General features: G+C 47.3%; 2 protein-coding genes across 5 annotated transcripts; one reads left to right on the top strand and one right to left on the bottom strand.

Annotated features, from left to right (window-relative positions):
• The first annotated feature begins 922 nt into the window (after positions 1-922).
• Positions 923-7841, top strand: eif4a3 (eukaryotic translation initiation factor 4A3). The gene is made up of 12 exons (XM_017441327.3): positions 923-1179; positions 3588-3660; positions 3739-3805; positions 4019-4081; positions 4162-4294; positions 5292-5372; positions 5524-5665; positions 5840-5978; positions 6203-6318; positions 7125-7232; positions 7507-7634; positions 7714-7841. The coding sequence occupies exons 1-12, from the start codon at positions 1026-1028 to the stop codon at positions 7728-7730; spliced, it is 1221 nt and encodes a 406-aa protein (XP_017296816.1). The 5' UTR covers positions 923-1025; the 3' UTR covers positions 7731-7841.
• Positions 7842-8364: 523 nt separating this feature from the next.
• soul4 (heme-binding protein soul4) lies at positions 8365-13730 on the bottom strand. Of its 4 annotated transcripts, none has more exons than XM_017441329.3 (6): positions 13623-13730; positions 9625-9824; positions 9466-9551; positions 9229-9370; positions 8952-9135; positions 8365-8883 (listed from the first exon to the last, which is right to left on the bottom strand). In XM_017441329.3, exons 2-6 carry the CDS (start codon positions 9779-9781, stop codon positions 8709-8711), a joined length of 744 nt encoding a protein of 247 aa, XP_017296818.1. In that variant the 5' UTR covers positions 9782-9824; positions 13623-13730; the 3' UTR covers positions 8365-8708. The 4 variants fall into 4 exon arrangements, with proteins under 4 accessions (XP_017296818.1, XP_024858642.1, XP_017296817.1 ...); XM_025002874.2 differs by lacking the exon at positions 13623-13730 and adding an exon at positions 13431-13590; XM_017441328.3 differs by lacking the exon at positions 13623-13730 and adding an exon at positions 11937-12180.
• Positions 13731-13930: the final 200 nt, after the last annotated feature.

Raw genomic sequence — 13930 nt, forward strand, 5'->3', positions numbered from 1 at the left:
CTGTAAGATGGATTCATCTGCAGATTAACTCACTGTCCTCACAAAAGAGCCTCATTAGGGTCTTTGTTAGCCTGACTCACTGATGGGCCCCTCTGGTCAGATGAACGAAGGTGCTGGTTGGAGTAAAACTGACCGGGGATCAGGCTTAAAGCTCAACTGGAGGTTTTAGAAAGCTGAAATCTGAGACCTCCTCCTTTGTTTAAAGATGGCTTCCTTCACCACCACCTGCACCCCAAACCATGTGTCTTCTCGGTGAGGAGAGTGAGTTAATCTGCAAGTGAATCCAGTTTACAGAACATCTCAGCTTTAAATGCTGGAACTCCACACTCTCCTTTTTGAATTCAAAAAGCTCCTCGAAGGGGGAACAAAACATTTTCAGCTACAGATTACAAGTCCAGTTGTTTTTGCTTCTTAACCTTTTTTGAATTGACTGTGTCCTGGTTGACTGAGAATCTACACCAGTACACTAAACACTAATGAACTTCAATTAATTTTAGCATTATTCTGTTATCACTATTGAAGTTACAGGTATTAATGTTTTTAAAGCGAGTAGTTTTACTGCACAGTCTTTTACTATGGTGACACTTAGCTCTCTTTCTGGAACAGAAAACTCAGTTTCCATAAACTCATTGTTAACTAACTCGGAGTTTTCCTTAACCCAGGGTTAACTAGTGAGTTTTCACTAAACCCACTTTCAAGAATACTCAGTGCTTCAGTTCAATCCTGGGTCTGTCATCATGGTAACCTGTTCTTGAGTTTCTGTATGAAAACATTACCAACTTATTTTGAGAGAATGTTATTACTAATATTATATTTAATGTTTGAAAGTTGTGTTTTTGTTTAGTTGTATACATATTTTTTTTATTAAATCTGAATTGTAACAAAAAAAAAAGTCTCACTTCCGGAAAGCAGCTTGTCGCCTTTTGTACACGTCACCAGGGCGACACGTGTTAGCAGTTAGCAGTGCAGCGGCTCGTTGTTACCGGATTTACCGATATTCAGTCGAAAGATAAGCCTCCACAACGATGGCTACAGCCGGGGCACAGGGCAGGAAGAGAATCATGAAGGAGGAGGACATGACCAAGGTAGAGTTTGAGACCAGCGAGGAGGTGGACGTCACTCCCACCTTCGACACGATGGGACTGCGAGAAGACCTACTTCGCGGGATCTACGCCTACGGTAGGCCGGGGATGAGCGCGGCCTCCAGGGGCAGCGCTAAGGAGGCTAACGCTGATCGCTGTTAAGGACAGGGATTTCTTTAGATCTGTGTAGGTAATTCCTTGGTGCTTTTCAGATGGAACCTCACCCTTGATTCAGTTCGGTTTGGATCGAACCGGACCCGGTTCTCGGTCTGTTTGAGCTGAAGTCTCCGGGAAGAGACGAAGATTGTTACCGACCAGATGCGGTTCCGTCATGTCTTACATGAAAACGTTTCACCGTAAATTGGCAGAAATCTGGACGAAGTTTGTTCCGAGGGGACCCCGGGTTCGGGTCGGAACCCCGGACGGCCCCGTGCGGACAGAGTCCTCCTGGGTCCCTGGATCTTGGCGGCAGTTCTGGATGATTGTAGCGGAATTAAATATTTAATTGTACTTTTCAACTATTGTTCATGTGATCGACGGAGTAGAAAGAATAAATGGCATTTGATTTAGATTTTTAATAAATTAACATTTGAACAATGAAGTAAATCAATTCACCAGCACAGAAAGGATTTGTTTTAAAACAGTGGTCTCCAGTCCTGGTCCTCAGGGCCACCATCCTGCATGTTTTACTTGTTTCTCTGCTCCAACACACCTGGTTTCATTTTCATTAATCTAAATGACTTACAATTAATAAAAACAGTAACAGTTGAATTTTAGTCAGTTTATTTTTAAAAGTCAGCATTGGCGCTTACAATAAACCATGTATATTTATGTATTTAAGAATAAATATCCATCATGTTGTTGGGATATTGTTGATAAAATAAGGTCTGTGCACAAGGAACAACCGAACTGCCGTAGAAATAATCCAGTTTCACTGAAAATCAGCTTTGTGTAAACAGGTTCTGCTGATCCAACAGGAGAGCTTTTTAATCAGTCCAGAACTAAGATGGTGTCTAACAGCAGGACAGTGTCTGACCAATCACCTTATTACATCCGGGTACCATTTAATGACAACGGGCCAGAGAGGAAACTAAATCACAAACAAACACCAAACCAGCTCAGCCTGTTCTCACAGCTAAGCTGGATTTATACTGAAGAAGAAATCTGCTCTCACTGACGTGGTTCTGTGAGGAAATCACCTCATTTTGTTCTCCCAGGAGCTCTGAGACGTTCTGTGGTCCACCGGGGCTGAGCGGGAACTATCGTGTGATTGGTCAGAACTTTGTTGTGGGCGTGTTTATGTGGAAATGGCCGTTAGGAAATACGGCCATCTTTGTTCCAGCAAACCCTGTGAAGACAGTCAGATGGAGAACTGCTGGAAGGAGACATCACAGGTAATGAGCCCAGAGGGGACAACACGGGGACACAGGTGTGTCTCTGAGGCTGTCCTCGCGGCGTGGAGTGGGGACACGCTCCCTACGTTCTGTCGTAGTGCAGTGATGAATTTGACAGGAATGTCATCCTTCATGTTAATGCTTTGATTTATCTGCTGAGGTGTGGTTTTCTTGATTTGAAATTCTGTATCTTCTAAAATTTAACATTTTTCTCAGCAGGACTTTAAATCCAAACATTTGTTTTTGCATTAGAACGGTGGAACATTAAACAAGTTTTTAACTTTTACCTTCCCGGGAGGTGATTACTAACAGGTTTAAAGTGAATATGATAAAAGCTGCTCGCTGCACAGGAGCAGAGCAAAAAAAAAAAAAAGATTAAAGGATAGATCAGGAAGATTATATATTATTTTATTTACCAGGATCACAAGACAGTGTCTTTATTTACTCATTTTTATAAAAATCTCATTTACAGCAGAAGTCAAAGTTTTCAAACAGATATGTCTTCAGATATCATCTTTTTAATTTTAATCCTTGACCATTTTTCTCTGTCGGCTGTCGTAGTTCCAGGAAATCCCTTCATTTAATGTGTGGTGGCATTGTAATGCTTTCTTTTTAAATATCTGGCTGGTGTTCTGGAGGACACGACTCCAGAACAAAAAAATCAAGTTTTCAAATCCAAACTCCTAAATAAAACCAGCTTGTTGCCAGGCCAGATGACAAGTTGCCAAATTTCTAAGAACTATCATTTTGAAGCTTTTGAGACGCAGAATTCGATACTCAGAACTTCCTTATTCTGACTCCTTTTGCAGCACGGGTCCATATGTTAAAGCGATAACTCAGGGTTCAGAGGACACCCTGCTGTAAGGAGGTATCAGTACTGTGGTATCAGAACACTTTTATGAGTACAAGTACACGCACGCAGTACTGCCGCATCCTGACATCAGGTGTTTCAACCAAGAGAAAATTTCTATTATTTAATGATTCTGAAGTTTCTTTATTGACCTGAGTTCTGGTATACTGAGGGGCTTGGACCTTTGAGAGCCTGAAGTGGTTCTGAACTGGGTTGGGTTTGTCTTTGGTTCTGACCCGGGTTCTGTTTTCTGTGTTTCAGGGTTCGAGAAGCCGTCGGCCATTCAGCAGAGAGCCATCAAACAGATCATCAAAGGCCGAGACGTCATCGCTCAGTAAGCAGCACCACAGCTGACCCCTGACCTCTGACCCCTGACCTATAGTTGTGGCTAACAGACCTTTGACCCGTGCAGGTCTCAGTCTGGAACAGGAAAGACGGCAACCTTCTGTATCTCGGTGCTGCAGTGTCTCGACATCCAGGTCAGTGTTCTTCAGCTGGTTCTCAGTATGTTGCTTCAGGCACACCACAATGATGTGCTTAGAAACTGGTTTGGGCCCAGGAGATCCATATGTTCTCAGGAACAGGAAGCTGCTGTTGTCATGGCAACAGGCTGATGTTCTTCAGACACTTACTGACGAATTAAAGAAACAAAGTTTCCAGGAATCTTCTCGTCTGACTTTTACTGTCTGCAGGTGAGGGAGACACAAGCTCTGATCCTCGCTCCAACCAGAGAGCTGGCTGGACAGATTCAGAAGGTAGCTCCGCCCCCCAGCGCCACTCAGCCAATGGTGTTTCAGCTACACTGTTTCTGATTGGTGGGCTCTCTTCTGTGCAGGTCCTGCTGGCCCTGGGAGACTACATGAACGTCCAGTGTCACGCCTGTATTGGAGGCACCAACGTGGGCGAGGACATCCGAAAGCTGGACTACGGTCAACACGTGGTGGCCGGCACACCTGGGCGCGTGTTCGGTGAGTTCACTTCCAGATCGGATCCGAAACACTCTCCATCTGCAGCAAACACACCTCCTCCATTTATTTATTCTTAGAGCTCCATTTATTCTCAGAGCTCCATTTATTCTCAGAGCTCCATTTATTCTCAGAGCTCCATGTCAGGAGCAGAGTTCTGCAGAGTTCTGCTCCACGTCCAGACGGGGAAGCTGAAGCTCGTAGCAGCTAGCAGCAGCTGAAGCTTCGTAGCAGCAGCTGAAGCTTCGTAGCAGCAGCTGAAGCTCGTAGCAGCAGCTGAAGCTTCGTAGCAGCAGCTGAAGCTTCGTAGCAGCAGCTGAAGCTCCGTAGCAGCAGCTGAAGCTTCGTAGCAGCAGCTGAAGCTTCGTAGCAGCAGCTGAAGCTCCGTAGCAGCAGCTGAAGCTTCGTAGCAGCAGCTGAAGCTGTCTTCTACAGGCTGCTGTTAAACCATCAGGACTGTTTATATATCAGGAATTAACCTCGACCAACCCACCTAAACCCTGACTGGATTGTCTTTACCTGCTGCTCCTTTCTTTTTGTTGAAGTGTTGAAGGAACAGAGGGTAAAGTTATCGTACAAACATGATAATTATTGTTTGTCTGGCAGCGTTTCACTTAGAAATGGAACTAGGACAGGATTTTATCTTCTCTAAAACAAAAGGAAAATGTGTCCCAGTTCATGCATTCCCTGTTAATAGCATCAACATGTTAAAACCTGGTGTTTATTGGAATTCAGAAATAATAAATTTGATTGGCTGATTTCTGCAGAAACTCTGTAAACTCTCCTGACAAGAAATCTTCAGATTTTAGTTTTTCATGCACGTGGAGTCACATGACCTGAACTGCCCAGGTGCGGTGTATCCAGGTGGGCTCTGCCAGGTGGGTCGGCTCAGAACCCGAGCAGGTGGACTGCTGAGGTCAAACTGAAAGTGCTGTGACTCCACCCCCTCTCACCCAGCTGATTCGCTGCAGTGACCCATGTGACCTGTTGTTTTCTGCAGACATGATTCGCCGCAGGAGTCTCAGGACGAGAGCCATCAAGATGTTGGTCTTGGACGAAGCTGACGAGATGCTCAACAAAGGTGAGACTGATTGGCTGTAGGTGACTCACCTGGTGTCAGGTGACTTTCTGTGTTGGAACCTCGACTGATCCATGAGAACATTTGCTCCGAGTGATTCAACATACCAAGGTTCTGCTAAAAGTCATGTGACTCATCACTTTGTCCCACTCAGGTTTCAAGGAGCAAATTTATGACGTGTACCGGTACCTGCCTCCGGCCACCCAGGTGGTTTTGATCAGTGCCACGCTGCCACACGAGATTCTGGAGATGACCAACAAGTTTATGACCGACCCGATCCGCATCCTAGTCAAACGGTGAGTTCACAAACACGACGAGTTCCTGCCGGGATGGGACGACCTCAGACTGAGAGAAATGTTCATCAGGAAGTAAAAACACTACAGAGAAGAAATGTGGAGTTGAAAGACAGTCCAAAGATGCTCCTGTTTTAGTTTTCTGTCTCCGTCTCATCGTGTCCTCCTGTCTTGCAGTGATGAGCTGACTCTGGAGGGCATCAAACAGTTCTTCGTTGCTGTTGAGAGGGAGGAGTGGAAGTTTGACACTCTGTGTGATCTTTACGACACTCTGACCATCACACAGGCTGTCATCTTCTGCAACACCAAGAGGAAGGTCAGACACACACATTCATGATAGGTTCTTCCTGCTGCGTTACTCTTCATTCTGTCGGGTCAGACCGGCCCGGCAGAACTCTGCATTTAAACATGACACGCACCATAACCCCACCCACTGACCTGGACCAGAAAGGAACTGGTGGACATGGGACAGGGCTGTGAGTGTAGTTGAAGCAGCACAGCCTTGTGGGAAATGTAGTTTGAGTGTGTTTGTTGTTTCAGGTGGACTGGCTGACTGAGAAGATGAGAGAAGCCAACTTTACGGTGTCCTCGATGCACGGAGACATGCCGCAGAAAGAACGAGAGTCCATCATGAAGGAGTTCAGATCTGGAGCCAGGTATCTCATGGCGATATCTGTCCCTGATGGACACGGGGACAGAGAAAAACACAAAAAAAGGGACAAACAGACCAGAAAAGACAAAAAGAGACACGCTAAGAATGGACCAATTCCACATTTTTTTCACACCAAGTAGTTAGATTTGAGTATTTGCTAATATCCAGTACAATATTAATACTAATCAGAGACAAAACACACAACAGGAACATAAAGCAAATATTAATACTTGTTATAAATGCAATTTCTGTAGGATTTCTTCCTCTTTGTTGCCTTGTAACCTGGTAGATGTGATGTAAAACTGGAGTGGGGCGTGCAGTAACCTGCCTCTGCCTGCGGGGGCGCCTGTGAGCTCGCTGCCTCATTCTGCTGTAACCAGGACTAGATTTATGATGGAAGACATGCATCGTGTGTGTGGATCTGATTCTGTCAGAGGAGCTAATAGCTTCAAACCTGAGGAGCTTAGTTTTGGTGTTGACTCCTGAAACAGAGCAGGACAGAAGCGGCGAGGCGTCAGGAAGCTCGAGCTCAGATCCAAACTCTCTGGACTCTCTGGAGGTTTGAAGTTTGATCAAACTGCTGGATTTAGTCTCTCCTGTTAGCTGAGCAGAATTATAGTCTCCATCGTTTCTGCTGAGAGGACGTCCTGGTGTCTCAAAGGGACAGTGTCCTGTGAGGTCAAACTTTACTCAGTACCTGCCTTGATGAGTGGAAAGGTAATAAAATGGGACAGGTACAGGGAGACACTGACAGGAAGAGACAGAGTTCTGACTGTTGTCCTCGTCCTAAAGTTCCTGTTTGTCTTTCAGTCGCGTCCTGATTTCTACGGACGTTTGGGCTCGAGGTTTGGACGTCCCACAGGTTTCCCTCATCATCAACTACGACCTGCCGAACAACCGAGAGCTCTACATCCACAGGTACGCTCACCTGAGACACCAATGAGACGCCCCCACGCTCACCTGAGACGCCCCTGACTCTCACCTGTCTCTCACCCCTGACTCTCACCTGAGACACCCCTGACTCTCACCTGTCTCTCACCCCTGTCTCTCACCTGAGACGCCCCTGACTCTCACCTGTCTCTCACCCCCGACTCTCACCTGCTGGTGGAACCATCCGAGCCAGCAGGAGCAGATCTGATCTGGGATCAGTGTTTGTAATGTAGAACTAATCAGAACCTCTGACCCGGTCCAGAATCGGTCGTTCGGGTCGGTATGGCAGGAAGGGCGTGGCCATCAACTTTGTGAAGAACGATGACATCAGGATCCTGCGAGACATCGAGCAGTACTACTCCACCCAGATCGATGAGATGCCCATGAACGGTATGAGCTGGCCAATCAGAGAGGATCTCGTTAGCAGTGATTGGCTGTTAAATGCTCACGTTTCTGTGTCTCTCCGCAGTGGCTGACCTGATCTAACCTGGATGACATCACAGCCGCGGCCCCTGACTTCCTGTTCTTTTTTTTAAAGTTTCCTTTTATCTGTAAACCGTCTGAGCTGTTTTTGTAAATAAAGTTTTGAGTTTGACATCTGTAGTGTTTTTGTGGTTTCTTTCAGCTCAGCAGGAGTTGGCCCGTTTCTGTGAAAACTACGTGAAGATGTCAAAATAAACTAATCAACTTTAAACGGGTCTGAGGAAAAGCTCGACTCCAGATTCACCGGCGACTAAAGTCAGCAGCAGGTTTGTCTCTGCAGACAACAAACGTTAAAGCATCGTTATGTTCCGCTCTTCTAGCTGCACTTCCTGCTTTGGGTGCGTTTTTATTTCCCCTAATTAGTGCCACCAACAGGTCAGGAGGAGAACTGCAGCAGCTTCACCCTGATCAATGGTTAAGTTTTGTTTTCGTATTTGTACTGTAGAAAAAAAACAAGTTGCTGAGATCCTGAAAGTGGTTTTTAATTTCCCACGTCTCATTTTATTGCATTATAATTGAATCATTTGATTCCTTTTTATTAGGTAGCAACTTTAATTTCATTTGTTTTATTGTATTGAATTTTAAAGTTGAGTTGCTGTGACAAGCAAGTGACCTATTATTAAAAATAACCTTTGAGTTTATTGATGCTGAAACCATCTCTGCTTACAGTGTGTGAGCAGGAAGCTTCGAATGTTTCAGGTAAAATCATTTTATTTTGAAGGAACAACAGTTTGACATAAAAATAATTGATGTAGAAAAGAGCATCTGAAACCTGAAAATCCCAGTTCTAAATGTTATGATCAGTGAGGGGGCGGAGTCTCCTGTCACCCCTGAACATGCATAGTACTACGACAAACACAACACTACTACACAAGAAAAAGTGATGTCACCTAGGTAATCCTGGTAGCAGCCAATCACATGTGAGTTCCTGTACGGCGAGAGGATGGGGAGCATGCTCTGATTGGTCCGACTAACAGGAGCCTACAGGTCTCTTCGAATGAACCAGAGCTCATTGCGGCGCCGTGGAGCTCCGGGGTTGTCGTAAACGGCAACCATGTAATGGTCGCGGTGGAAGTGGTCTCCGAGGTCCAGGAGCTCCCAGAGCAGGCCAATCTGCCGGCTCACCGTCTCCTCTGTGGTCGTCCCGAAGAACGTCCTGCAGCCAATCAGAGGGCAGCGAGTTAGAAACTCAGACTAGGTCAGAGAACAGGACTGTGACCTCACCTGGCGACAACTCTGATTGGCTCTCTGTGGACGACACTGATGTCAGGGTCGGAGGAGCGTGGCGGGCTGCTCTGGAACTCTGCGGGCAGGAAGAACGCCGTCTCCACGTCCTTATCAAACGTCCTGCTGTCATCGATCACCTGGATGTTGCTGACCACAGGTACCGTCATGCCCAGGTATCTGCCTGTCAATAACCACTCAGTGATGTCATGTGACCCCATTACAGATGTAAACGTGGGCGTGTCTAACAGGTGTTCTGCAGTAGGTGGAGCCTCACCTGCAGAGTTCTCCTTGCAGATGAAGCGCATGAGCTTCATGAAGGCCATGGAGATGCTCTGCTCGTACAGGTTCTCTCTCTGGCTCACACGGACCCAGTTCCCTGCCGGGTAGAGCCGCTCCTCATACAGAACTTCCCCCATCTGGACCAGAACAGAGATCAGAGACAAGAACTTAACTTCCGTCCCAGAGGTACAACACAGGTGTAAGTCCAGGTTCTGGTCTCTGGGTCTTTTACCTTCTCGTGGCGGGACATGAGGACAAAGGGGAGGGGCTCTCTCTGCTGGCTGTTGCGAGTCATTTCTCGGATGGGTCCGGTCATTTCTGGAACAGCAAACATTCGTGAGTCACCTAAGAATAGACTGAGGAACATAAACGCCTGGCTCCGCCCCCTCACCTGCAGAAACTGACACCTGGTGTGTGCTGGCGATAGCCTGCCAATGACTCAGCAGGCGCTCTCCATCCTCTTCATCCATTGGCTCGGGGTTGTCGCTGATCTCATCGTCCAGCTGCTCGTCCAATCCTTCCAGGTCTTCCAGAGAGATCAGAGCCATGACTCCAGGTGATGTCAGCGAGGGGGCGGGGCCTGTGTTTTACCTGTACAGACAACAGATTGTCATTCAACAAAAATGCTCAGCTTAACAACCAAAACATCAAAACCTGCAGGGACCTGAAACCTGGTTCTGATGGAGTCGTGGAACGATCCAGTCTTTTTAAAGCTCACGCAGCCAATCGCTCAACATGGATTCAAGTTTCTAAACTTCTAAAGTTATTTTTTGTGCTGGAAATTCAGAGTAAATCAAAATAATTCTGGTCAAACTGAAAGTCGAGCCTACTGGATGATTGGATGAAAATATATTCCTGAATAAATCGGTTTGTGGTTAAATTTGACAATTAAAACCGACATTTAATGAACAGCTAAAAGTGAAACACTGAGGATGAGTGATAATCCGATGTTTGTTAGAAATGTTGCAGCACCAGAACTATGATGGTGTCTACGTGTTTGGGATCTTTTTAAGAACGTGCTGCAGCTTCCTGTCTGAAGAGGTCCGAGTCCTGAAGGAGGGGCAGCGAGAAGGTCGCAGGTTCTCCTCCGTGTTCTCCTCAGTCTTCTCCTCCGGGTTCTCCTCCAGGTTCTCCTCCAGGTTCTCCTCAGTCTTCTCCTCCAGGTTCTCCTCAGTCTTCTCCTCCAGGTTCTCCTCCGGGTTCTCCTCCAGGTTCTTCTCAGTCTTCTCCTCCAGGTTCTCCTCCGAGTTCTCCTCCGGATTCTCCTCCAGGTTCTCCTCAGTCTTCTCCTCCAGGTTCTCCTCTGGGTTCTCCTCAGTCTTCTCCTCCAGGTTCTCCTCAGTCTTCTCCTCCGGGTTCTCTTCCGTGTTCTCCTCCAGGTTCTCCTCCGGGTTCTCCTCCAGGTTCTCCTCAGTCTTCTCCTCCAGGTTCTCCTCCAGGTTCTCCTCCGGGTTCTCCTCCAGGTGCTCCTCAGTCTTCTCCAGGTTCTCCTCAGTCTTCTCCTCCAGGTTCTCCTCAGTCTTCTCCTCCAGGTTCTCCTCAGTCTTCTCCTCCGTGTTCTCCTCCAGGTTCTACTCTGGGTTCTCCTCAGTCTTCTCCTCCGGGTTCTACTCTGGGTTCTCCTCAGTCTTCTCCTCCGGGTTCTCCTCCGGGTTCTCCTCTGGGTTCTCCTCCGGGTTCTCCTCAGTCTTCTCCTCCGGGTTCTCCTCCAGGTTCTTCTCCGGGTTCTCCTCTGGGTTCTTCTCCAGGTTCTCCGAGTTCTCCGGGTTCTCCTCCGGGTTCTCCTCAGTCTTCTCCTCCAGGTTCTCCTCCAGGTTCTCCTCCGGGTTCTCCTCCGTCTTCTCCTCCAGGTTCTCCTCCAGGTTCTCCTCCGGGTTCTCCAGGTTCTCCTCCGGGTTCTCCTCCATGTTCTCCTCCAGGTTCTCCGTGTTCTCCTCCGAGTTCTCCTCCGGGTTCTCCTCCAGGTTCTCCTCCAGGTTCTCCTCCAGGTTCTCCTCCGGGTTCTCCTCTAGGTTCTCCTCCGGGTTCTCCTTCAGGTTCTCCTCCGGGTTCTCCTCCAGGTTCTCCTCCGGGTTCTCCTCCAGGTTCTCCTCCGAGTTCTCCTCCGGGTTCTCCTCCAGGTTCTCCTCCAGGTTCTCCTCCAGGTTCTCCTCCAGGTTCTCCTCCGAGTTCTCCTCCGGGTTCTCCTCCAGGTTCTCCTCCGGGTTCTCCTCCGGGTTCTCCTCCAGGTTCTCCTCCGTGTTCTCCTCCGGGTTCTCCTCCAGGTTCTCCTCCAGGTTCTCCTCCGGGTTCTCCTCCGGGTTCTCCTCCAGGTTCTCCTCCGGGTTCTCCTCCGGGTTCTCCTCCAGGTTCTCCTCCAGGTGCTCCCTGTGCACGCCTGGGTGTACTCCAGTTTCCTCCCACAGAAACATGCAGGTGCGGTTCTTTGGTAATTCTGACTTGTCCCTAAGTGTGAGTGAGATCATTAATGGTTGTTTGTCTCTATGTGTCCATGTCATGGACTCGAGACATGTCCAGGTGTCCCCACCTCTCACTCAGGGACTGCTGGAGACAGACACCAGCTGCCTGAGACTCAGGAAGCTGGTTTCAGCATTGATCACTCCTCATCCTGAGAGGCTAAACACGGCTCACTTCCTGTCAGCACTGATCAATACAGTCATTATTAATAAGAACAGCCAGTTAGAAGGTGCAGGGTGATGTTACCTGGTCTCTATCTGTGCTTCTGTTGGATTCAGAGAACTAGAACACTAATCCTGAAACAGCTCATAGCAGTCAGCAAGGAAACTGCTGTCTTTACTCCCAGCAATGGTCACCTGACACACAGATGGGTGGATGGATGAATTCAACTGGTGACAGTGGAAAGGAACGAATCCCTTTTAACAGGAAGAAACCTCCAGCAGAACCAGAACCAGAACCTGGCTCAGGATGGACGACCATCTGCCTCGACCAGCTGGAGTTCAAGAGGACAGGAAAGAGACACAGACACACACGGAATGACTGGTCCAGGTGGAGTTTCTATGGTGATAAAAAACAAAACAAAACAGACATTAAAGATAAATATATTTACAAATACAAACATGGAGACTAAAGCCAGCAGCAGAGAGAGGACATGTGGACAGTTTGTCCTCCAGCAGCAGAGAGAGGACATGTAGACAGTTTGTCCTCCAGCAGCAGAGAGAGGACATGTGGACAGTCTTAAAGCAGACAGGGTGTCAGCCTCAGGGAGGAGCCTGAGAACTGGAAGCTCCGCCTCCTGTTCTCCTGTTAGAACCTCTAGGAACCACAAGGAAACCTGCAGTCTGAGAGCAGAGAGCTCTGTTAGGGAAATATGGAGCAATAAGATCTTTAATATCAGTTGGAGCTTGGTTGTTGAGAGCTTTGGATGTTAGGAGGAAGATCTTAAATTCTCCTCTGAATCTGACAGGAAGCTGAAACTGTAGAAATCTGATCTCTGATCAGAACTCTGGCAGCAGCAGTTTGGATCAACTGAAGACTTTTAAAGAGTTTTTGGACTCCAAGATAATAAAGAGTTCCAACAGTCCAGCCTGGAGGTGATAAATGCACGGAGCAGTTTTTCTGCATCATTTTCAGACGAGATGTTTCTGATTTCAGTGATGTTGTTCAGGTGGAGGAAAGCAGTCCTGGTAACAGTTTTAATGTGGGGTTAAAAGACATCCTGATCCTAAATAACACCGAGGTTCTTTACTTTAGAACTGGAGAATAAATTAATGTGGAGCCCACAGTTTAGGTTTTCTGATCTAGAACTCTTGTTTTATTCCTTCCAATAATCCAGATTTCTCTGTAATCTTAAAGCGATCTGGATCAGTTCTCCAGACTCCAGTTTCAGTTCTGGTTCTGGACCGTTTCCAAAGGTGTGGAAAAATCAACTGATCAAAGTTTAATTAGAGATCTCAGAGTTCTGGTTCTGACATCACTGACAGCTACCGGAAGTCTTACTTTGAAAAGATGTAGACAAGCTACAGGCTTTTATTTTGTTAAAATACCAAATTAAGAAATACCACCGGTTCTGACCCGTTTTCTCATGTTTCGAACCGAACCGCAAGACCCAGTAATAACTAAACCTGCTTTCCGGATGCGAACCGGTTCGGTTTGAGCAGACCGGAACCGGAGCGGGCCCAGACAGAAAGTAGGTCACGGCTGAAACGGGTCGAGATTCGACAGAAACCCGGTCCAGACCTGCTTCAAAGAACCCGCTTGTCCGCTTCAGTCACAGCAACCCGAGAAACCGGATCCAGAACCACCTCGAACCTGAACCTCAGCGGGTTCGGTTAGCATATTTAGCTCAGAGATGTTAACTTGGTTGGTTCGGTTAGTTTGGGTTCGAAGCCGGAACCCCTGCTGAGTTCTGCACAGAACGGACCGTCTTACCGGATTCGAGTCGCACCTGTCCGCCAGGTGAGTCAACAGCGTCGAACTCCACAACAACTCCGCTTCTTCTTCGCTACTTCCGGTCGCCTGCACGGTACAAACATTTCAAAATAAGAGCGCACGGTTTCCAGAAGTGATGAGTCACGTGACATTGGACTCAGGTTCTAAGGTCAGCATTGACTCTACTCTGCACTGATTCTAAAAGTTTAGCTCCTGAATAAAGGACTTAAAGATAAATGTTGAAGAGAGAAACAAACACAATCATATTTGATATGTTACATTATTGTGACTACCTTGATAACGACAGT

This window comes from Kryptolebias marmoratus, linkage group LG3 (genome assembly GCF_001649575.2).
Source record: "Kryptolebias marmoratus isolate JLee-2015 linkage group LG3, ASM164957v2, whole genome shotgun sequence".
NCBI lineage: Eukaryota > Metazoa > Chordata > Actinopteri > Cyprinodontiformes > Rivulidae > Kryptolebias > Kryptolebias marmoratus.

What these genes read in the sequence shown, in the direction of transcription:
- soul4 (XM_017441329.3), bottom strand. Translation starts at nt 9,781, where the DNA reads ATGGCTCTGATCTCTCTGGAAGACCTGGAAGGATTGGACGAGCAGCTG. An exon ending in CTGCAAGGAGAACTCTGCAG is followed by an intron (nt 9,136 to 9,228) that starts GTGAGGCTCCAC and finishes GGTTATTGACAG; the next exon opens with GCAGATACCTGGGCATGACG. An exon ending in CCAATCAGAGTTGTCGCCAG is followed by an intron (nt 8,884 to 8,951) that starts GTGAGGTCACAG and finishes GATTGGCTGCAG; the next exon opens with GACGTTCTTCGGGACGACCA.
- eif4a3 (XM_017441327.3), top strand. Translation starts at nt 1,026, where the DNA reads ATGGCTACAGCCGGGGCACAGGGCAGGAAGAGAATCATGAAGGAGGAG. An exon ending in GGCCGAGACGTCATCGCTCA is followed by an intron (nt 3,661 to 3,738) that starts GTAAGCAGCACC and finishes TGACCCGTGCAG; the next exon opens with GTCTCAGTCTGGAACAGGAA. An exon ending in CACACCTGGGCGCGTGTTCG is followed by an intron (nt 4,295 to 5,291) that starts GTGAGTTCACTT and finishes TGTTTTCTGCAG; the next exon opens with ACATGATTCGCCGCAGGAGT.